The 24,413-nt window shown below is 42.6% G+C and overlaps 2 protein-coding genes across 2 annotated transcripts in view; one reads left to right on the forward strand and one right to left on the reverse strand.

Moving 5' to 3' along the window:
- The window catches only part of LOC310859021 (uncharacterized protein), a 428,722-nt gene that overhangs the window by 271,946 nt on the left and 132,363 nt on the right, over positions 1 to 24,413 (reverse strand). The window lies entirely within an intron of this gene.
- On the forward strand, positions 700 to 22,557 carry LOC310859236 (extracellular calcium-sensing receptor-like; the record flags this gene model as incomplete). The annotated part of the gene is made up of 9 exons (XM_083765638.1): positions 700 to 796; positions 16,449 to 16,519; positions 17,016 to 17,093; positions 17,720 to 17,806; positions 18,433 to 18,621; positions 19,587 to 19,862; positions 21,092 to 21,235; positions 21,438 to 21,561; positions 21,665 to 22,557. 9 exons carry the CDS (start codon positions 700 to 702, stop codon positions 22,555 to 22,557), a joined length of 1,959 nt encoding a protein of 652 aa, XP_083621764.1.

Below are 24,413 nucleotides of genomic sequence, written 5' to 3' on the forward strand. Positions count from 1 at the left end.
ATGATAAACTTAGGACATGCACGTACATTGTTTTTTTTTTTTTTTTTTAAGATATTTTTTTGCGGCTTACGCCTTTTATTGATTTTTTTTTAAGGGACAGACAGTAGGCTGACAGGAAACGGGAGAGAGATGGGGGATGACATGCAGTAAAGGCCGTGTCGGGTCCGGGAGTCGAACCCGCGGCACACTGCGACTGGATTACCAGTCCGGTGCCCAGACCGTTACGCTACGGCCTGGGCCCATTGTTTAGAAAACTGCTTAAATAAAGCTTAAATTGCATATTTGCCGATTGCATTGGGAAAACATGGTAGGCCTACTGGCTGACTTCATTAATTTCACTCCTATGCCACCAAAAAGTGGAATGCCCGACCAACAGTCATTAAGACATGCAAATCCCTTGACTCCTTCAAAACCGCTCTCAAAGGGCACCTATACGGACGGCTGCAATTAGAATGTCCTGGACATGAAAAGGTTTGGGAACCACTGCTTTCCACCACTATGTTATTTCCGCCCATATGTGTCTCTGTGAGCGCTACAGCAGCAGTGGGTGGAGAGAGTGAGTGGGTTGGTCCTGCATGTAAGCACCGTTCTGTCCCGTGTTGATCTGGGGAGAGTTTAACCAGGAAGCAGAGCAGACGTGGACCATCAGAGTGGGCCGAAGACGGAGATATTAAACTATTTGGCTTTTTAAAAAGAGAAATGTCGTCCGACAGCTTTCCAGCTGCTGCGTCAGAGAGGCAACAGATCGACCAGGGAGCCATGCTGAAGCAGCCTGTGATAAAGTTACACAGAATAGGTGTGTCCATGTTTTTATGTCTCTGTACAATTTTCTTTCAGCTTCAACAGAAAGCAGATGCACAGAAATGTTGTCGGTACTCGGTGGAGACTAGTAATGCTTCCTCCCATCACGAAATCAACTGTGTGTGTGTGTGTGTGTGTGTGTGTGTGTGTGTGTGTGTGTGTGTGTGTGTGTGTGTGTGTGTGTGTGTGTGTGTGTGTGTGTGTGTTAAAAACACTGTAATTTCTCTTTTACTCAATCCACTTATATGCAAGAGTGGACATTGTGTGAATGTTAGAGATGTCTCCTTAGTCCATATCTGGCCAATTTATTGAAGCGGACATATATAGTGTTTGTGTAAAGCCTTCTAAGTGCCTAGCAGCCTAGCTGTATCAGATTCCTTCTACTGCTCCTCCTGAACCTCAAGGTCACTGCAGGCACCAGTGGTTCCTTGTTTATGCCTTGTTTATCTCTATGTGAGCAACCCCTCCCATTCTATGATCCTCTCTCCTGGGAACAATATATAGGCTACTGTGTGCGCTCCTCTGTTCTGTGTGTTACTCACAGTGAGTGAGATAACTTTGCGCAGATCCTTTTATTTTTCTTTACGTTTCTAGTAATTTACATCAAAGATTGCCTCCACAGCTTGAGTGTGTGTGCGTGCGTGCGTGCGTGCGTGCGTGCGTGCGTGCGTGCGTGCGTGTGTGTGTGCGTGCGTATGTGTGTGCGTGTGTGTATGTGTGTGCGTGTGTGTGTGCGTGTGTGTGTGTCTGACCAAAAAAAAGTTAGTTATCTTCATTCTAATGCAGGTATTTTAGCTTCAAACTTTTTTTTCCTTCTTTTCATGAAAAGTCTATTAATATATTGTTACCATACGTCGTCGTTTGGGTGGTCTGTCCGGGGGAGTTCATAAATTCCTTCAAATGTCCGGGGTTTCTCATGTAAAAATCACTCCTTGGGCTAAAAGCAGTCACCCAAATGAGCTGACCTCATCTCATTTGTTATGACGGCTATGGCTGTGTTTAGCCCAAGGAGTGTCTTTTGTGCAAAACTAATGCTTGGAATGGATTCAGAATCATGAAAATCCCCTAGTTTGACATGTCACATGCTGTCACAAGCATAAGGAAAATATGACATTTTTGCCTTAGGATGTTAATGATATGGTCTCATATAAACCCCTATATAAAAAAGCTCAATGCTGACAGCCGGTCAGCAAGTGGATTCATGAATGTATGTACTGTATATAGACAATATTTTAGGCCAATAAAAAAGACTATATACCGAAATGTGAAAAAAAGAAACCTTGTCAATACTGGTATGAGCTGCCTGTCACACTGAGGGAGATCCCCCACTTCCACAGCTTTTAAATTTGAACAGTGGATAAACAACCAGTCTTGTGATCACATATGACTCTCACTCAACAATAGAGTAGGCCTACTCTAGTAATAGTTTTAATCTTTTTACTGTGTTTGAAATGTACTGTATTTGTGTCCTCTCGTGTCTTGATATGTAAGTACTGTTTAGTGTTAAATGTCTGGGGACTACAGATGGAAATTAACATCGCTGCTAAATCCAAAAGGTGTATTTAGGCTACATTTTTTATGTAATGTTCATTAATATGCTCTGACCCGTCCAAATAAACAAATAAATTAAAGTAAAGTAATTTAGAACATTATCAGTTGGTAATACAACACAGCTTGCATGTTATTTCAAAACATTTTATGTTTTTTTCTCTGTCCTCAGTCTCCATCCCAGAAGTCTTTCCTGCCCAACTCAAACATGTTTACAGCAGAAATAGACATCTCAAACATCACCAGAGAACTCATAGAGAGAAGTCGTACACCTGTGACCAGTGTGGGATAAGTTTCAGCCAGAGCAGTACTCTCAAAAATCACCAGAGAATTCATACAGGACATAAGCCCTACACCTGTGAGTGTGGGAAAAGCTTCAGTCATAGCGGTAGTCTCAAACAACACCAGAGAATTCATACAGGACAGAAGCCCTACACCTGTGACCAGTGTGGGATAAGCTTCAGAACGAGCAGTACTCTCAAAGATCACCAGATAATCCATACAGGACAGAAGCCCTACACCTGTGAGTGTGGGAAATGCTTCAGTCGGAGCAGTACTCTCAAACAACACCAGATAATTCACACAGGACAGAAGCCATACACCTGTGAGTGTGGGAAAAGCTTCAGCCGGAGCAGTCATTTCAAACGACACCAGAGAATTCATACAGGACAGAAACCCTACTACTGTGACCAGTGTGGGATAAGCTTCAGCCAGAGCAGTACTCTCAAACAACACCAGATAATTCATACAGGACAGAAGCCCTACACCTGTGACCAGTGTGGGATAAGCTTCAGAACGAGCAGTACTCTCAAAGATCACCAGATAATTCATACAGGACAGAAGCCCTACACCTGTGAGTGTGGGAAAAGCTTCAGCCGGAGCGGTAGTCTCAAACAACACCAGAGAATCCATACAGGACAGAAGCCCTACACCTGTGAGTGTGGGAAAAGCTTCAGCCAGAGCAGTCATTTCAAACGACACCAGAGAATTCATACAGGACAGAAACCCTACTACTGTGACCAGTGTGGGATAAGCTTCAGGCACAGCAGTAGTCTCAAACAACACCAAAGAATCCATACAGGACAGAAGCCCTACACCTGTGAGTGTGGGATAAGCTTCAGATGGAGCAGTACTCTCAAACAACACCAGAGAATCCATGCAGGAGAGTAATCCGTGTGACCAGTGTGGGAAATGGTTCAGCACACAGTGAGTTAAAAAACAACAACAACATGGCTGCACTTATGGTTGTACTGCCACCCCAATCAGCTGCAGGGGTCAATGGGTCGTACCCAGGGGGGCAGTCAGCCAGATATTTCGTGAAGCCTCATTTGAAATCGGTAGTTCATATAATGGCCTGTTGTGGCGCTGGACTGGACCCAAAAAAGCCCCATAGCTCCATAGAGGCCCATGTATTTTGGCCCAACTTCACCTAGACTGTATTACCTTAATAAACATGGTCATGAATACTTTCTGCTTCCAGTCACTAGTTTAAAGTCTCATTTCTAATGTCATAATATTCTTTTTGGAAAATTATGGTCGCGCATGTTCTGAGGGGCGTGGCTACCGTTACAGTCTATGATCGGGATTCCCCTCCCACTCGAGTCAAAATAAAAACCAACGGAGAAGAAGGGGGGAAGTCCCGCCTCGTTGTCTGGGCCAGCCAATGGCCAGCTGGTCCAAAAGGGAGCCAGCCAATGGCCAGCTGGTCCAAAACGGATCTAGAAAGATGGCGACTTACAGTGCATTAGAATGCAAGGGATTTCAGGCTTCATTTTACGTTCATGTTAGACCCGTGGAAAGCTTTGTCCATATTTTTTACAGTCTATGGTCATACCACAGACAGACAGACAGACAGACAGACAGACAGACAGACAGACACGGCCATTGGAGCGGTTAGACAGCGCTCAGAAACTGGCAGACTGTGTGAACCTGTTGATCTGCAAAGTGTTAAACAACACATTTGTTTGTTTCTATTAGTTACTGCGAGAGTGAGGCTTAGCCACTAACCCGGGACTCCTGGATCGCAGCCCTCCACACTTTCCTATATCTAACATCAGGTTCTTGAGCTCTACAGTGTTGTTAGCTAAGGTGTCGCGCCACAGTGCGTCTACGTGACACGTCCATGTGACACCTAGTGCCATTGATGATCTCCACTGGTTCCTCAAACGACTTTTCTTTGTATTTCTCCCCTGGTGTAATTGATGTTGTTTTGTACTTGTGTTCTCCCCTGGTGTAATTGATGTTGGTAATTGGCAATGGCACTGTTGGCACAGTAAAGATGATAATAATCTAATATGATGTGTGTAGTTATTTATAGATCTAGCCTCATAATTCTGATCTCAAAGTGCAAAATTACTTTATTTTATGTCTAATACCATAATCATCATACTGTACTACATCATGATGTACATCATGTACAGCATACGTCAAATTGAATTAACAATTACTACGACATTGAAGAGGCTTTGGATGTATAGTGGTTAACTTGAGTTGTCAGCTGTTGGGTGGGGGTGAGGAACTGACTGTGATGTGCATTTGTTTATATTTAATTGTATGTAATTTTTGTATGTAAAGTTTTTTTCTTCCGTTTTGTTTGTTTTGTATTCATGGACATGTCCTGTTGTTTCTTTGAAGATTTTGTTTTAGTGTTTGTGCTGCCATTTGGGTGAATAAAAAAATATATGTGAATAATTGTTTTAAGAATACTATGTCGTAAAGAAAAATCAATAAACATATGTTTTAAAAAATAAACAATTACTTAAACTATTACCACCGATACCATCATATATCATTGCTATCATTCTCACTACTGTCCTACCCTCATAATTTAATGTACTAATTATCCTGTGATATACTGTATTTAGACAAGAGAATACGCTTGAGCAGTAATTTGATTTGATTGAGATATTTCTGCTGTGTTTGACATCGTCTGACAAGCCATTCCATATTTTCACCCCACAGACAGAAATACACATAATCTTCTGGGTGGTGCTGAATCTGACACTGGGTTGTTGGAAGTTTAGGCCCCATCTTAACTAAGGGTGCACGATTATGCAATTCTGACCGATTGTACAGAGGACCACAATGGAAACAAGCCTATAGGGGCTTGGCCCAAAGCCGGTTATTAAAGTATTCAATCAATCAATAAATAAATATAGCCTATAGGGTGTAAAAACGTGTACGTCCCCATGAGGGGGGCGGCGTCTGAAAAGCTAGGGACGGCCCTCTCGTGGGCTTTAAATTCTAGCCCACATCACTCAGATTAGTGAAGGTGGTATGTTTTTGTAAATATTGAGCTCGTTCTTGGCGACAACATAGTGGACCAACACCAGGATGGATGAAAAGAACGTCGGGCCCAAATACCTTACAAGGACAAGGAGAATGTTGTGAACAAACACGGCTGTGCTTCGATACTTTGTTGAACGTTGTGTCTCTGTGCCCGTGCGCCGTACAGATCCAAGCCGTTCTACGTCTTTTTGTAAACTTGTCAATCTGGGTTCCTTGATGCCGTCTCCATGCTGGAAAGCTAAAAATCTAATTCCGTTTTCTGGCTCATTCCCGCAACGTGACCTGCTGTGGCACTTATTTACTGAGCAAGTCTGCACCATTGTGAGGTCAGTTTTAAAAAAGAACGTATACAAGCACACCGGATAGTCGTCAATGTAAACAACCAGACATGGTAAATGGTGCATTTATAAAGCGCCTTTATCCAAGGCGCTTTACATAGATTGTGCATTACATTCACCCATTCACACACACATTCATACACCGATTGCGGCGGAAGCCATGCAAGGTACCAACCAGCACATCGGGAGCAATTTTGGGTTCAGTGTCTTGCCCAAGGGCACTTCAACATGTAGACAGGAGGAGCCGGGATTCGAACCGCCGACCCATGGATCATTGGACGACCTGCTCTACCTCCTGAGCCACAGTCGCCCCATGACCCATGACAACGAGGATGGCGACAGCTACCACGTGACACATATGTTGACGCCCCCTCAAGGAGATTTTGGTAGGCCCTATACTATTTACCAAGTGTCTGTTTTCACAACTGAATGACTACTGAATGAGATGAGTACACAAATTAAATGTAGAAAAATGTAAAGTGTATTTTTACATCATATTTGATTTGGCTTTTGTTCTAGACTAGAGGTACTAGACCATTTAAATGAATTGGGATACCGATATGGGCGATTCCGATTTTATGGTGCATCCCTAATCTTAACTCATATGCACCTTGCATTATTGGATGGCAGAATAGCCATGGGTCCAACCCAGACACACTATAGTTCAAACAGTGGTGGATAAACGACTCAAAAGTTTTACTTAAGTAAAACTATCAATACTGCAATGTAGCACTACTCTGAATTCAAAATGTACTTGAGTAAAGGTACAAATGTATTGGCATCAACATGTACTTGTAGAAAACACTCACTATGCAGAATGTCCCATTTTCAGGTTTTCAAATGTACAGCTATTTTATTTTTTAAATATATTTTTTATCCCACGATTTTGTAACCCATTTTTCACCCCTGTGTCAATTATCTAATGTGATCCTGGGCTCTACACACCTGGCCAGGGGGAGGCAGTTTATAGACCACGAACCCAGGACCTTCTAGCTGTGAGGCGACAGCACTACCAATTTTCAAATGGCTGATATGTAGGGCTGGAGTGGTTAACGTATATGTTTTATAATAATAATCCAAATCTACAACGTAACTAAAGGTCCCTGCTCACTGTACGCGTTTTCGGATTTCTAGCTGCATTTTTCCATCGTTTTTTCCGAAAGACGCGTCCAGTGTGCAGCCAACTGATTTTGTTGCAAAAACTTGCTTTTGGGGAGATAAAGCACGCGCTCTGGCGAAAACAGCTAATCTAGAACCTCACTGGTTGCAAAAGCCATGAGTTTTCTCAAGCCAGAGCTCAGAATTGGGCACATTTTGGACGCAAATGCACCTACAACTTAATCTGTGCGACTCACAAAATACATTTGGGAGTATCTGTGCGACTGTCCATAGTTTCTGTGGTGCATGTCAAACTGGGGGCCTTCATAGAGTTCATAACTTACAAATGGGGGCTAATAAGTGTAAATGTTGCTGTCCTTGCCATGAACATGTTTCCCTACCATGCATTTGTACGAATACTTTCATGTTATAGTGCTGTTTTGATTCATTAAAAAAACACGTATATCCCTCTAACACCCGCATTAATTTCTACATGCAAAAAATAGATTTCAACCTTACTACTACTTTGTACTACTAGGACTGACACTAAAACATATGTTAAAAAAAATAAAAAAATAAAGTTTGATGGAAAATTTATAATAATTATATAATAATTATATAATAATATAATAAATTAATAATTTACATTTGGAGGATATCTTTCACAATAATGAATAAAACATGTTCTAGACATTCTAATGATCACAAAAAAACATATATTACAATTATTTTACCTACTTTTATTAGGGTAAAGGTCAAAAGTCTTAGGTTAAAAAATGTTCTAAATCGCACTGAGTCCAGACATTTTTAATTTGTGTGAATTTCAGCCTCTGTGGGGGGTATTTATATGCAAATATCATGACCAATGGCATTGAAATGGCATTGCAATGAACATCACTGATGACGTTTAGGTGAAAAAAGAACAGAAAATAATTATAATAATTTAGTAATAAAATAAAATAAAATTGTTGCTAAAAAGCAACGCTGGGTGTTAGAGGGATATATTATACAAGTTAAAATGAACGGCTATTAAAGATATTTATGGGGGGGGAAATATCTCACAACGGGTAAGGACTAGTAGCTAGGCATTTGAAGGGCATTTGAAATTAAATAAAAATGCTACTGTTCAGTATTCCAAATAAAAACATTGCAAAACAAATAATTCAGGACCTAAAAGCAAAAATAGCCGATCTACAAGCTCAAATCGCGTCGTACTGCGACGCGATTTGAGCTTGTAGATCGGCTATTTTTGCTACGACAGTAATATGCAATGTGCCTGTGGCCCTCTGGAGTGAGTGTGTAAATATAGTGGCCCTCTGGAGTGAGTGTGTAAATATAGTGGCCCTCTGGAGTGAGTGTGTAAATATATAGTGGCCCTCTGGAGTGAATGTGTAAATATATGTTGGCCCTCTGAAGTGAGTGTGTAAATATATATTGGCCCTCTGGAGTGAGTGTGTAAATATAGTGGCCCTCTGGAGTGAGTGTGTAAATATAGTGGCCCTCTGGAGTGAGTGTGTAAATATATATTGGCCCTCTGGAGTGAGTGTGTAAATATAGTGGCCCTCTGGAGTGAGTGTGTAAATATATAGTGGCCCTCTGGAGTGAGTGTGTAAATATATAGTGGCCCTCTGGAGTGAGTGTGTAAATATATAGTGGCCCTCTGGAGTGAGTGTGTAAATATATAGTGGCCCTCTGGAGTGAGTGTGTAAATATATAGTGGCCCTCTCCATGGTAAATGTTGCCCAGCCCTGTACTAGAGACCTCACTCTAGGCTTCATCTCCGAGAAGAGGTTCCGTCCGTGTCAGGATATCCCTGCATCGTTAGAACGGGGGTTGAGCCGTCCAAAAACACTGGCCAAAACCCTTTTTCGCAGTATCGTTTCCAAAAAGTATAGATATTTCTGGCTAGCTAGTACAGATGATAAACTTAGGACACGCATGTACATTGTTTAGAAAACTGCTTAAATAAAGCTTAAATTGCATATTTGCCGATTGCATTGGGAGAGCATGGTAGGCCTACTGGCTGACTTCATTAATTTCGCTCCTATGCCACCAAAAAGTGGAATGCCCGACGAACAGTCATTAAGACATGCAAATCCCTTGACTCCTTCAAAACCGCTCTCAAAGGGCACCTATACGGACGGCTGCAATTCGAATGTCCTGGACATGAAAAGGTTTGGGAACCACTGCTTTCCACCACTATGTTATTTCCGCCCATATGTGTCTCTGTGAGCGCTACAGCAGCAGTGGGTGGAGAGAGTGAGTGGGTTGGTCCTGCATGTAAGCACCGTTCTGTCCCGTGTTGATCTGGGGGAGAGTTTAACCAGGAAGCAGAGCAGACGTGGACCATCAGAGTGGACCGAAGACGGAGATATTAAACTATTTGGGCTTTTAAAAAAAGAGATGTCGTCCGATAGCTTTCCAGCTGCTGCGTCAGAGAGGCAACAGATCGACCAGGGAGCCATGCTGAAGCAGCCTGTGATAAAGTTACACAGAATAGGTGTGTACATTTATGTCTCTGTAAAATTTTCTTTCAGATTCAACAGAAAGCAGATGCACAGAAATGTTGTCGGTACTAGTAATGCTTCCTCCCAGCATGAAATCAACTGTGTGTGTGTGTGTGTGTGTGTGTGTGTGTGTGTGTGTGTGTGTGTGTGTGTGTGTGTGTGTGTGTGTGTGTGTGTGTGTGTGTGTGTGTGTGTGTGTGTGTTGATAGAGATAGGGAACGTCATTTTAATTCTATGCAACTTATAAACACTGTAATTTCTCTTTTACTCAATCCACTAATATGCAAGAGTGGACATTGTGTGAGTGTTAGAGATGTCTCCTTAGTCCTTATCTGGTCAATTTATTGAACCTGTCATATATAGTGTTTGTGTAAAGCCTTCCAAGTGCCTAGCAGCCTAGCTGTATCAGATTCCTTCTACTGCTCCTCCTGAACCTCAAGGTCACTGCAGGCACCAGTGGTTCCTTGTTTATGCCCTGTTTATCTCTATGTGAGCAACCCCTCCCATTCTATGATCCTCTCTCCTGGGAACAATATATACTTTGTGCGCTCCTCTGTTCTGTGTGTTACTCACAACATTGGATGGAACACTTCATCATTTGTATGCATGCCCATGGGCATTAAAGCCCAAAAGACAACTTTGCTCCGATTCTTTTATTTTTCTTATCGTTTATAGTATTTACATCAAAGATTGCCTCCACAGCGTGCGTGTGGTGTGTGTGTGTGTGTGTGTGTGGGGGGGGGGGGGGGGGGGGGTCACATTCTAATGCAGGTATTTTAGAAGCTGTGTTAATGTCTGGGGTTTCTTTTTTGCCTTAGGATGTTAATGATAGGGTCTCATATAAACCCCTATATAAAAAAGCTCAATGCTGGCCTGGGCCATGGCTCAGCGGTCCAGGCACCTTGGCTGGTAATCCAGTCTGGCAGTGTGCTGCGGGTTCGACTCCCGATCCCGACGGCCTTTACTGCATGTCTTCCCCCCCATTTCCTGTCAGCCTACTGTCTGTCCCTCCATAAAAAAAATATAAAATAAAGGCGAAAGCCAAAAAAAACAAACATAAAAAAGCTCAATGCTGACAGCCGGTCAGCAAGTGGATTAATGAATGTATGTACTGTATATAGACAATATTTTAGGCCAATAAAAAAGACTATATACCGAATGTTGCACAAAAGAGGCCTGCTGGCTGCCAGACTAAAGGTTGTCACACTGAGGGAGATCCCCCACTTTCACAGCTTTTAGAGGACAATTGAAACAGTGGTTAAACAACCAGTCTTGTGATCACATATGACTCTCACTCGACAATAGAGTATGCCTAGCCTAGTAATAATTTTCTTATTCTTCTAAATTTCTTATTTGATCTTTTTACTGTGTTTGAAATGTAGGCTACTATGTATTTGTATTCTGTCCTCTCGTGTATTATTATGTAAGTACTGTTTAGTGTTAAATGTCTGGGGACTACAGATGGGAATTAGCATCGCTACATTTGTATGTAATGTGCATTAATAATTTATTTGTTTATAATTCATGAACAAATAAAGTTAAGTAATTTAGAACATTATCAGTTGGTAATACAACACAGCTTGCATGTTATTTCAAAACATTTTATGTTTTTTTTCTCTGTCCTCATTCTCCATCCCAGATGTCTTTCATGCCCAACTCAAACATCACCAGAGAACTCATACAGGACAGAAGCCCTACACCTGTGACCAGTGTGGGAAAAGTTTCAGCTGGAGCAGTCATCTCAAACGACACCAGAGAATTCATACAGGACAGAAACCCTACTACTGTGACCAGTGTGGGATAAGCTTCAGCCAGAGCAGTACTCTCAAAAATCACCAGAGAATCCATACAGGACAGAAGCCCTACTACTGTGACCAGTGTGGGATAAGCTTCAGCCAGAGCAGTACTCTCAAACAACACCAGAAAATCCATACAGGGCATAAGCCCTATACCTGTGAGTGTGGGAAAAGCTTCAGTCACAGCAAGCATCTCAAACAACACCAGATAATCCATACAGGACATAAGCCCTACAACTGTGAACAGTGTGGGATAAGCTTCAGCCAGAGCCGTTCTCTCAAACGACACCAGCTAATTCATACAGGACATAAGCCCTACACCTGTGAGTGTGGGGAAAGCTTCAGCCAGAGCAGTTCTCTCAAACGACACCAGAGAATCCATACAGGACATAAGCCCTACACCTGTGAGTGTGGGTCGAGCTTCAGATGCAGCAGTAGTCTCAAACTACACCAGAGAATCCATACAGGAGAGAAACCCTACTACTGTCACCAGTGTGGCAAACGGTTCAGGCGGAGCAGTCATCTCAAACAACACCAGAGCATTCATACAGGACAAACGCCCAACACATGTGATTGTGGGATAAGCTTCAGATGGAGCAGTCATCTCAAACAACACCAGAGAATCCATGCAGGAGAGTAATTCGTGTGACCAGTGGGAAATGGTTCAGCAAAAGCAGTGAGTTAAAAAACAACAACAACATGGCTGCAGTTATGGTTGTACTGCCACCCCAATCAGCTGCACGGTCAATGGGTCGTACCACAGACAGACAGACAGACAGACATGGCCAGTCATTGGAGTGCTTAGACACCGCTCAAAAACTGGCAAACTGTGTGAACCTGTTGATCTGCAAACTGTTAAACAACCCATTTGTTTGTTTCTATTAGTTACTGCGAGAGTGAGGTCTAGCCAGCACTAACTCGGGACTCATGGATCTTTCCCTTCTCTCCTGCTCTCCTGTCTCCCAATTGCCCGTCAATGTATTGCTTATTTAATTATGTAGTATGCACAGCCTCTGTTCAATCAATGAATGATATCCTTATAATCCTGATATCCCGGACCTCGCTGCGTCTCATGCAATGTTGATGTAGTACAGTACACTCACTGCATTTATCTATGTCATCATTTAATGTTCTCTCATGTAACCTAGACTATTGTACACAATTATAAAGGACAGGGAAAATATGAATTGTCACCCTCAAAAAACAACATTAAATAACAATAGAAATATTGTTCCTGAAGAAACAATGCGGGGTCGCTGCAAGCCAAAAGATTCTACTATAAATAGTACAGATGCAGTCAAGGTCCCCCAAAAAATATTAATCAACATTCATTTAGGTCAATTAATTTAATTTCAGTTTCTACAAGGATCATCAGGCTCTTGATGATCTCCTCTGCTCTCATCTGGTTTTTTGTACTTCTCCCCTGGGGTAATTGATATTGGCAATTGGCAATAGATGATAATAATCTAATATGTTGTGTGTAGTTATAGAGCTAGCCTCTTAATTTTGATCTCAAAGTGCACCAGATTGAAGCATTTTCTTGGTAAATTTGCTTTATTTTATTTCTAACACCATAACCATAGGTCAAATTTAATTTACGACATTGAAGAGGCTTTGGATGTATAGTGGTTAACTTGAGTTGTCAGCTGTTGGGTGGGGGTAAGGAACTATGATTTATATTTAATTGTATGTAATGTGTTTTCTTCTTCAGTTTTTTCTTTGTTTTGTATTCAAAATCAATAAACATATGTTTAAAAAAGCAACAATTACTTCAACTATTACCACCGATACCATCATATATCATTGCTATCATTCTCACTACTGTCCTACCCTCATAATTTAATGTACTAATTATCCTGTGATATACTGTATTTAGACAAGAGAATACGCTTGAGCAGTAATTTGAATTGATTGAGATATTTCTGCTGTGTTTGACATCGTCTGACAAGCCATTCCATATTTTCACCCCACAGACAGAAATACACATAATATTCTGGGTGGTGCTGAGTCTGACACTGGGTTGTTGGAAGTTTAGGCCCCATCTTAACTAAGGGTGCACGATTATGAAATTATGACCGATTGTACAGAGGACCACAATGGAAACAAGCCTATAGGGGCTTGGCCCAAAGCCGGTTAATAAAGTATTCAATCAATCAATAAATAAATATAGCCTATACTCTTTTCCAAGTGTCTGTTTTCACAACTGAATGACTACTGAATGAGATGAGTACACAAATTAAATATAGAAAATTTTAAAGTTTATTTTTACATCATATTTGATTTGGCTTTTGTTCTAGACTAGAGGAACTAGACCATTTAGATTTATATTGAACTCATTGATGAATTTTTACTTTTTTCTTTCTTTGCTGCTGAAAACCGATTAAATAAATCGGGATACCGATATGGCATTTTTATGGCCGATATGGGTGATTCCGATTATATGGTGCATCCCTAATCTTAACTCATATGCACCTTGCATTATTGGATGGCAGAATAGCCATGGGTGCAACCCAGACACACTATAGTTCAAACAGTGGTGGAAAAACTACTCAATTGTTTTACTAAAGTAAAAGTAGCAATACTGCAATGTAGAACTACTACTAATGTACTTGAGTAAAGGTACAAATGTATTGGCATCAACATGTACTTGTAGAAAGCACTCACTATGCAGAATGTCCCATTTTCAGGTTTTGTTTTATAAATATATTTTTTATCCCACGATTTTGTAACCCATTTTTCACCCCTGTGTCAATTATCTAATGTGATCCTGGGCTCTACACACCTGGCCAGGGGGAGGCAGTTTATAGACCAGGATTACTGCATGTTTTTGTGAGGGTACCTACCCTAGGGGACACGGGGAGAACATGCAAACTCCACACAGAAAGGCCCTTTCACCAACCCTGCCTTGGGTATGGGCATTGGGCACTGATGACGCGGAGGAGGAAACACGCCGCCAGCACCCACAGCGTCACGAGCGGGAATCGAACCCAAGACCTTCTAGCTGTGGGGCGACAGCACTACCAACTGTGCCTCCGTGCCCCCTATACAGCTATTTTCAAATGGCCGATATGTAGGGCTGGAGTCGTTAACGTATGTTTTATAATAATAATCCAAATCTACAACGTAACTAAAGGTCCCTGCACACTGGACGCGTTTTCAGACCCTCGGAGGCGGTGCCTACTCGCACGTCACTTTCCCGTGTATAGCACGGGAAATCATCTGTAAGTCCACTCGATGGCAATCATATATTGGAGTGATCCAATATAGCGCTACATAACTGCCCTTTCCAGACCACGAATGCAGCATTTACTATGGTGAAAGAAATGCAATTGCCTCTGCTTTCCATGCCACATGCCGGAAGGCAGCATTCAGGAGAATTGCTTTTTTCCGAAGTCTCCTGAACTTGAACACACTATTTTGCATTGAACAAATTAGTTTATAAATCCATGTCGTATACACCGCATCTCTATAGCTAAAGAGTGCTGGGTTGCTCCCCGAAAATTGCTGATCTACAAGCTCTCAACGTGTCGCTGCACGACACGTTGTGAGCTTGTAGATCTGCCATTTTCGCAATTTTTGTCCAAAAGTGCCCTCTTACGGGATTTCAGCCCCTTCTTTCAGCCCCCTCTCTGCACGTCCCTGACTAGAGTTATACAGTATGCAATCTCTCAGAGTTGCCAAAACTGCTCGGTAACAAATTAGGAATTATGTTGAAAACGAAACAAGCAGTGCAGCAGCATAACCAATCCAAAGTGGGAAGAGCTTTGTGTTCTCGCTGGTGCAGTGCAACTATAGGGCATTCAGAAGTGTCCACGTCTCTGCTTAATTGTCTGGTGGGTGGCAGCAACATCCGATACCCAGGTGGGTACAAATCAAACGTGCGCTGGGGCAAGCAAACAAGTGCGTGTTTCCCCGTGACATCACTTGGCCCAGGGGTGATGAAATGGAGTCTCAACAGGTGCAGCGTTGGAAAATAATTAATCTCCAGGTCTAATGAGATCTTTTCAAAACATGCTCAAATTAATTAACAACAATGTTGTTGTCTTATTATAACGGTTTAATATTGGCGTGCTCTGAAATCTCCATACCTCACCAAGTGTTTTTAAATGACTAATCTTCTGTTTTGGATTTATTTTGTTCCATTTTGTTCACCATTTTTCAACCTATCTTCCTATAATTGGTCTTCACTGTTCATGATAAAATAGCACAATTAAAGTATGTGGCTCATAAGAGGGCTGTGGGCAGTTCAGAACATCATCGATGGGGAATACAAGCTAGGTAATTGAAACTGCAGACTTTCCATTCTTGAAAAGTTACGATGCTATAATGGAAGCCATCATTCCTGCGATAATAAAAATCTAAATATGCCAGTAAGACGCCCCAAGGGTGAGAAGCGACCGAGGTCGCATGCACGCATCTGCCTGGGTGACGGCAGATTGCTGGGCGAGTGAGTTTCTGGCCGGCTCCATACTATATAATTACAAAATTGTCTCCCAAGTGCCAGGTCTGAGCCACATAACAGCAAGAACTTCACAGCAAGGGGAAGAGCAGGCTGTTCTTCCTGAGAAGGCTCAGATGGTTTGGTGTCTTATCAGTCTGTTAAAAGTTAAAACGTGGAGATAAGAGGTTTCAGCCCGAAAGCGGCGAAAGCATTGCCCAGCCTCTACTTCAGCCTGGGCTCATGAGATGGGTGAAGGATTACCGATACGTAATGGCACGGATTGGCACAGGGGGGGGATGGCACAGGAAATGGCTGAAGGATTACATAATGGCACGAGTTGGCACAGGGCAGGGGGGGGGGGGGCATAGCACTTGTGTATAAAACGTAGTAACTGGACAAACAATTTGGGCAAGGTGGTTACAGTCATGAGGGCTCCTCTAGGCATAAGTTTGCTTTCATACCTGCACTTGACCGCAATATTGCACTCTTCTTTCACTGATTTGTCTTCCTCTCCTTGCGAGTTACAGGCACAGTTGTATACCCTCAACAGAATGTACAAAGATGGGGACTTTATTCTGGGTGGCTTGTTTGACATCTACCTCTCCCCTGTCTTCCCCGAGCTCTCTTTCAGCTCCAAGCCACAAGAACCCGATTGCTTCGGGTGAGTATCACAAACACAATAGCAAGAAGCAAGGCAACAAGGTGAACTCATTTTGATGTTGATTAACCCATTTTGACCTGAGATCAGATTCTAAAAATGTCTTCTACATCCTGACAGTTTTTTGAAAAAGATATGTTTCTATGTCAGTCGATCTTCGATTTTTCAAAAATAGCAGACCTACAAGCTCGTAGCGCGCCACTCGGTGGCGCGCTATGAGCTTGTAGATCTGCTATTTTTCAATAGCTAAAGCATAACATAATGCTAACACCTAAAGGGGTTTTACAGTAGCGTTGTGTGTGTGTGTGTGTGTGTGTGTGTGTTAGTTTTAACATTGAAGGTTTCAGATGGGCCCAAACCATGGCTTTTGCAATCGCAGAGATCAACGGGAACACCAGCCTGCTACCTGACGTCACTCTGGGGTACAATCTCCATAGTAACTGTTTCACGCGTGGAGTTGCCTTCCGCTCAGCATATCAGTATATCAGTGGGAGAGAGGAACACATTAAGTTAAATGAGAGCTGTGTTAACTCCGTTAAGACGCTCGGATATCTGAGTGATCACTCGTCACATTCTGTTGCCATCGGCGGTTTCTTTGCTTTGTACGGAGTGCCCCTGGTAAGTGTCTTACTTGAACCCACATCACCAATTTCACATACCGTCACTGTCGGGCAGAAACCAGCAATCTCCATTCTTCAGCTTTCAGTAAATCAGTGCTATTGAACAGTACTTATACGACGCTGTGTTCGTTTTACAAATATTGAACCAGTGAAAAGTATTAAAAAGAACTTCTGACTAAACCTCCTAACTCGGTTTTCAACAGATTTTGACCCAGAGACCATACTATCCTGACTTGGAGAAGTCTTTTTTCTTCCTTCATTTCCTGGAAAGTCAATATGTTGGACATAGCTGGTTTCGATCTGCCTGACAGCAGAGACGTGCCTAATTTAAGGTTATTTGGTTACAAATATATGATGTACAATGTATAAAGACTTTTGACAGCCTGAAAAACTAGAGTACATGTTTACTTGCAGGCAGAGCGTGTGAGCTTTACAGGCAAGTGAATGGGGAGTGAAGGTTTTCCCTAAAGGTCAGAGTGCAAGGCAGGAAGGCATACATCCAAGGTGCATACTGTATGTGCAGCATAGTCATGGGGACTTGTAGGTTATGTTATGTTGCTTGCAGGGCAGTTTGTTCAAAATATGTAGCATATTACAGAACATAATGTCTTTTGCCTTTAACAGGTAAGCTACTATGCCTTTTGCACCTGTCTGAGTGACCGTAAGAAGTTCCCTTCCTTCTTCAGAACAGCGCCCCATAACGCCGTCCAGGTGAATTTACGCACACAATAGATGTGATTGTTGGCATCAAATAGTTCATGTTCCACACATTTAACAAAAGCACTCCTCGTCTAGTGTCATCAATATTGACATATCACCTCTCAATTGTGACTATTACTGCTCGAGCTGAACGTCTCTGTTGACAGTATTAAAATAATTGTGGAGATTCACACTTATCAATATGTGAATAATCTCCTAAGCACGTATCCCTAGTACATTCTCTAATCAAGGTTCATCACCATGCTGGCTTGTGTTGATCATTTTTGTCAAAATATTATTGTTTTTTGCTACGGACATATACAATTAGTAGGCAATATTATATTACCAGCAAAAAGGGCAAGCCCTGAATGTTACGGTAACTCTGAGCGTGTACAAATTAAATGGTTCCATTTGTACACTCTCTTAGAGTTATGGTGGTCCTTGCAAATAGATTCCTAGTATGCCATAGTGATATAGTAAAGAAGTGTCATGTACTGTACATACTATGAAGAAAACCTGGAGAATAGAAAATCTAAGATTTGACACGGACAAGACCAATTAAGTCTTTGCCACAGACACATCTGTCCGAGTGTCCATATACGGTCATAATTGATGACACCCGTCTCTAATTCAACCAGGTGGAAGCTATGCTGCAGGTCATGAGACGCTTTGAGTGGACCTGGGTAGGAGTGCTGACTAGAGATGACGCCTATGGTCACGACGCTGCTCGGATCTTCCAGTCCGAGCTGGCCAAGTCTGGTTTGGGTTGCATGTCTTATTTGGTGTACATGCCCTGGGACAGTGACCCAGCCGAGCTCCAGAGGATTGTCTCTATGATGAAGAGATCCACAGCTCGTGTCATCATTTGTATTATATATGGGATGCGTATGACTAAACTCATGGAGGAGGTTGTGATGTTAATTTAGTGATTAATAATGATAATGAATGAATCGATAGTTTATAGATTGTTTTATCATCATTAGTAGTAGTAGTAGTAGTAGTAGTAGTAGTAGGTATCTTAAATCTTTAGGATTATTATTGTTGTTCAATTCAATCAACAGGTGGTAAAGCAGAATTTGACAGGTCTACAGTGGGTAGCCGATGTGGGCTGGGCAAATGACCCTACTTTCCAGACTCCTGAGTTCATGCCGTATCTTAGAGGCACGCTGGGGTTCGCCATCCATCACGGAGATATAGCAGGTCTTAGGGACTTCTTGTCACAAATACATCCTGGAAATGTCCATGACAACAACAAAGACAACATCATAGTGAGTCTTTTCTTTAATTTCAAGGCTGAAGCTCATAAGAATAAAAAATAATTTGTTGTTGGCATTGTAGTAGCCTCGATAGCCAGGCTTTCATTTTGTCTGCGCGAAAAAGCATTATAGCAGCTAAACGTTTCCTGTGCCGTCGTGCCATTGCCCTTTTTATTGCACAGCCTTGGGAGGATCGGGGGGTGTGGGGGGGGGGGGGGGGGGGGGGTTCTCAAGGATTACTTTTGCTAGTTCGTTCAAGTGTCTGATTGTCTTGAGGAAGAATCTCTTTAGTAGTCTACTGCCAGTGGCCTTGTGAGTGCTGTATCATCTGAAACAGTGATGATTCTGTGAGCTTTGCTGACACAGAGTTCATCGCATTACGTTCAGCTGTCCGCACAATAAATATAGTATTTAAGATGCCAATTCATTCATTCTTATGTCCGTTCTTAAATATTATTTTTTGTATTTATTCCGTTTTTAAATATTCTATCTTTTGTAATTGTGTTTCTGTTTAAGACCCCTTTTTATTTCTCCAGGTGAGACAGTTTTGGGAGAACACATTTAAATGCAAATTTGCAGCCCTTCAGTCAGAGTGGGTGGCTGCTGGTGGAAGGGTGTGCACTGGACAAGAGGACCTAAGATCGGCAGAAACTAAACTTCTGGATATGTCTGATCTCAGACTGGAGTACAGTGTGTACAAGTCTACGTATTCTCTGGCCCACGCCCTCCATGACATGTTGCAGTGTGTGCCAGGAAGAGGGCCTTTCACTGGGCACAGCTGTGCCAATTTGCAGACCATCCAGCCATGGCAGGTGCAATATTAACACATACCTTGTCAATGTTTTTAGTTAGATTTCATTTAGAATAATAATGAATGTATAAATATGGCGTTGGATTAAAATTATCATGTATGGCTGCACCGATATATCGGCCGTATATCGTATCGGGCGATATTTGCCTCATTGACTGCCATCCAGTGTATATTATCGCAGCGCATGTAGATCTGCTATTTTCAGCACCCTAGCGCACAGCCATGTGGCCCATAGGGCAGCCATGTGGCTCATAGGGCCCATAGGGCAGCCATGTGACCCATAGGGCCCATAGGGCAGCAGCCTATCTGCTGTTACTGTAGCGTCATCTTAGACTTAGAGTGTCCGCACTGAGATTGTGAGGTTGGTTTTGATGCCTCCCTGCTTGGCACTCTGCATCAATGGATTGGATTGGGGTGAGTCCCTGTGACATACCAGTGTCATGTCCAGGGGGTGATACTTGTACAATGCGGTCCCATGTTTATAGTCTTTGTTATAGGAGGCTTGTGGAGAACCCGCCTGGCGCTTTCTGAATATATTTTCAGCCAAACATACTCAGGAATGGCCCTCGCATCTAGGGTGCGGTCGAATATAGGCACTGAGCGCACTGGTGCCAATACAGCAATACATCAGTGAGCTCCCGGTGCGTATATCTGAACGCACCCCTAGAGTTCTATCTGTTGCAAGGCTCTCACACCTTCGTCACATCGCAGATCCACAGTCTACTGTATAGAGGCCTGCCCCCAGAGGCAAAGTCAAAGGAAACAAACGGCAGATGTTTCTCCTTTTTTGCCGATGGGTTCCCAGATTGCTCGGAACCTGATGATTGATGAAAGACCTTCTTGAGGCGCTAGCCCCTCCTATGTCCAGCTTTTAGTGTGTGTGCATTAAAACACCATTGACATTGAAGGGAAAACTTACGTCATATGTAAACGAACAAATCGTCTAACCAATCACATGTTACAAATAACTTGTATTCGTTCTACGTTCGCCTGAAGTACTTCCCTACAGTGTCTCAACAGAAGGAAGGAAATTAAAACCTATGACACATTGATATCAAATGACACATTCAGTTGGCTACAATTACAAAATAATTACAAAATGACACAACTCTCTTACATGTGTATATGTTCAAACATGAACTACTGAAATGTAGACAGTCCCTGTCAGTGTGACGTTTGTGTATTTTTTTGTGTCTTATTTTCTTCATTGTTTCTCATCATCATTTCTAGCTTGTGTATTACCTGGAAAGGGTCAACTTCACCACATCATATGGTGAGCAAGTATCATTTGATGAGAATGGTGATCCTGGTGAACCAATCTGTGATATCATCAACTGGGTGTGGCTCCCCGACGGAAGCACAAATATTCAGACTGTAGGCATGTTCATTAAGTCCCCCTCCAGAGGTGAAGAACTCATCCTTGATGAAGACAGAATCTTCTGGAGATTTGAATCCACAAAGGTCACTTTATGTAAAGTAACGTAATGTTGAGACAAAGTGACTAATGTTGAGCTCATGATGTGAATGTCATTTTGGTTTAGACTGTCTGAAATTGATCATTGCTACTTTCCTCTAGCCGATTCGGTCGGTGTGCAGTGAGAGCTGTTCCCCTGGAACCCGTGTGGCCATGAGGAAAGGAGAACCTGTCTGCTGCTTTGACTGCATTCCGTGCTCTGAGGGAGAGATCAACAATGAGACTGGTAGATTTACATTATATGTGTACAGAGTACAGACGGTTTTCTTTAGAATGATACTGTACTTGTCTGTCTATTTAAGCTTGCCCTCTTTGTTAAGACTCTACAGAGTGCACCAGTTGTCCAGAGGACTTCTGGTCCAGTCCCCAGCGTACTCACTGTGTCCCAAAGATAGTGGAGTTCCTCTCCTACCATGAGGCCCTGGGTATCTCCTTGACAACCATCTCATTGCTAGGCACAATTATCTGTGCCATTGTCATGGGAATCTTCATTCATCATCGAGACACACCCATGGTGCGAGCCAACAACTCGGAACTCAGCTTCCAAACTTTGCTGTCACTCAAACTATGTTTCATGTGTTCCCTTCTGTTCATTGGCCGTCCCATGCTCTGGACTTGTCAGCTGAGGCATGCAGTATTTGGGATCAGCTTTGTGCTGTGTGTCTCGTGTATCCTGGTAAAGACTATGGTGGTGTTGGCCGTGTTCAAAGCCTCCAAGCCAGGGGGTGCAAACATTATGAAGTGGTTCAGTGCTAAGCAGCAGAGAGGAACAGTGCTGGTTCTTACTTCCATCCAGGCAATAATCTGCATAGTCTGGCTGGTATCTGCCTCACCAACTCCTCATAAAAACACACAATACCTCAGTAGTAAGATAGTCTATGAGTGTGCAGTGGGATCAACAGTTGGTTTCGCGGTGTTACTAGGTTATATTGGTTTACTGGCACTCCTCAGCTTCGTCCTAGCATTCTTGGCAAGGAATCTTCCAGGAAACTTCAATGAAGCCAAGCTAATCACTTTCAGCATGTTGATCTTCTGTGCCGTGTGGATAGCCTTCATCCCAGCATATATAAGCTCTCCAGGGAAATATGCAGATGTAGTGGAGGTGTTTGCTATTTTAGCGTCTAGTTTTGGCCTTTTACTGGCGCTGTTTGGACCAAAGTGTTATATAATGCTTTTGAAACCTGAGAAAAACACTAAGAAGTTCATTATGGGTAAGGCATAGTAACATAAATTGCATGACAATATATGCCCGCCCCTCTGTCTGTATTTTAAATCAATAATTGTAAATAAATACATTTTATTGCTGATAAAGTTGTTGGCAGTAGATTCTGTTCGAGTCCTAGATACAAATTAACATGTATCATCTATCATGAAGTAAAAAGTTGATTATCCTTTTTTTTTTAATTTATATTTTTTGTCCCACGATTTTGTAACCCATTTTTCACCCCTGTGTCAATCATCCTGTGATGTGATCCTGGGCTCTACACACCCTCCGCCAACCTAGGGAGAGCAACGGACTTAACTCATGCTTCCTTCATGCTTGAGTGTCCAAGTTGCTCCTTTACAACTGACAGGGGGGAGTTTCCCAGGTTGGACGTAGCACGTGGAAGGAACACGTTATTCCAACCAGTTCCTTTCCCCTCCATCAGGCGTCCCGGCTGGCCAGGGGGAGGCAGTTTAGAGACCAGGATTACTGCATGTTTTTGTGAGGGTACAATTTACAATTTACAATTTAGGCATTTAGCAGACGCTCTTAATCCAGAGCGACTTACATTTAAGCAAGAACAAAAGCATGGGAATACATCACATAATAGCATTTATCATGAAACATGCGTAAGCTAAGAAAGTAACAGTGGAATATCTATATAATGAAACTATACATACATATAATGAAACTATACCTACCCTAGGGGACACGGGGAGAACATGCAAACTCCACACAGAAAGGCCCTTTCGCCAACCCCGCCTTCGGGTATGGGCACTGATGACGCGGAGGAGGAAACACGCCGCCAGCACCCACAGCGCACCGAGCGGGAATCGAACCCAGGACCTTCTAGCTGTGAGGCGACAGCACTACCAACTGTGCCACCGTGCCCCTAAAAATTTGATTACCCTCCATTAAAGGCTAAGTTTGGTGAATGTAGAAATATATCTTTAAAATACTAAATTCTCTGATAGCACATTAGCACTGCAGATACAGTATGTCCAGTTGTCACTTGGGGGCCACGCTTTACCCATCAGAATTGGAATCAATGTTGCGGCGTAGGCTACAGGTAAAACAGTGAGTTTTCCATAAGAAAGAATTCCATAAGGGGAGAAGAGGAGGGGGAAGGTCAAAGAGAGATCAATAACAATTAAAAAACGAATTATCTAAAACTAATTATGTAGCCCTACACACACACGCCAAATCAGAGACTGCGCACAGACAGAGTCACAGAGACCACAGCGAGCCATCATAGAGAATAGAGATCATCGATTCATCATCATTAGCCCAGAGTCTAAAACTTGAGCTACATCATCATAATAGGCCTAGATCAGATTACAGACTGCAGCCAGCAGCAGCACCACGCACTTAACGTGGGTCAGCTGTACAACAGACAACAACAACCGGACCAACACACAGTCAGTCACTGCAGTCTACATGTTTATTTACCTGGTTGCAGTTGCCGCAGTTCACGCTGACGCATTTTGTTTTTTCTCGTATGCAGAAGGATAAACACTTTGAAAGGGGGGCGGGCCGCGCGGGGGAAATATACGTCATGGTACGCCGTTAAACGTAGACGCCCTTTCCGGCTCTGAGGCGCGCGTGTGAGTATAATAATTTATATGTATGACATCAGCTTTGTTTGTTATGCTGATTGGCTGAAGAGGTTGTCTGTCAATTTACAGTGTGCGTGTGTGTGTGTGCGTGTGCGTGTGTGTGCCTGTGGACTGTTAATCTGGCAGGGCCCTATTCTAGACGGCTTTAATTTTGGGGGGTGCATATAATTGTTGATTGGTCACCCAACTGTAGTCTTGATTGATTTAATTTATTTGGTTATAAGCATACATCAAACATACAGCAGACACACTATCACA

The sequence above is a fragment of the Protomyctophum parallelum genome (genome assembly GCF_964188405.1).
Source record: "Protomyctophum parallelum genome assembly, chromosome: 5".
Lineage (NCBI taxonomy): Eukaryota > Metazoa > Chordata > Actinopteri > Myctophiformes > Myctophidae > Protomyctophum > Protomyctophum parallelum.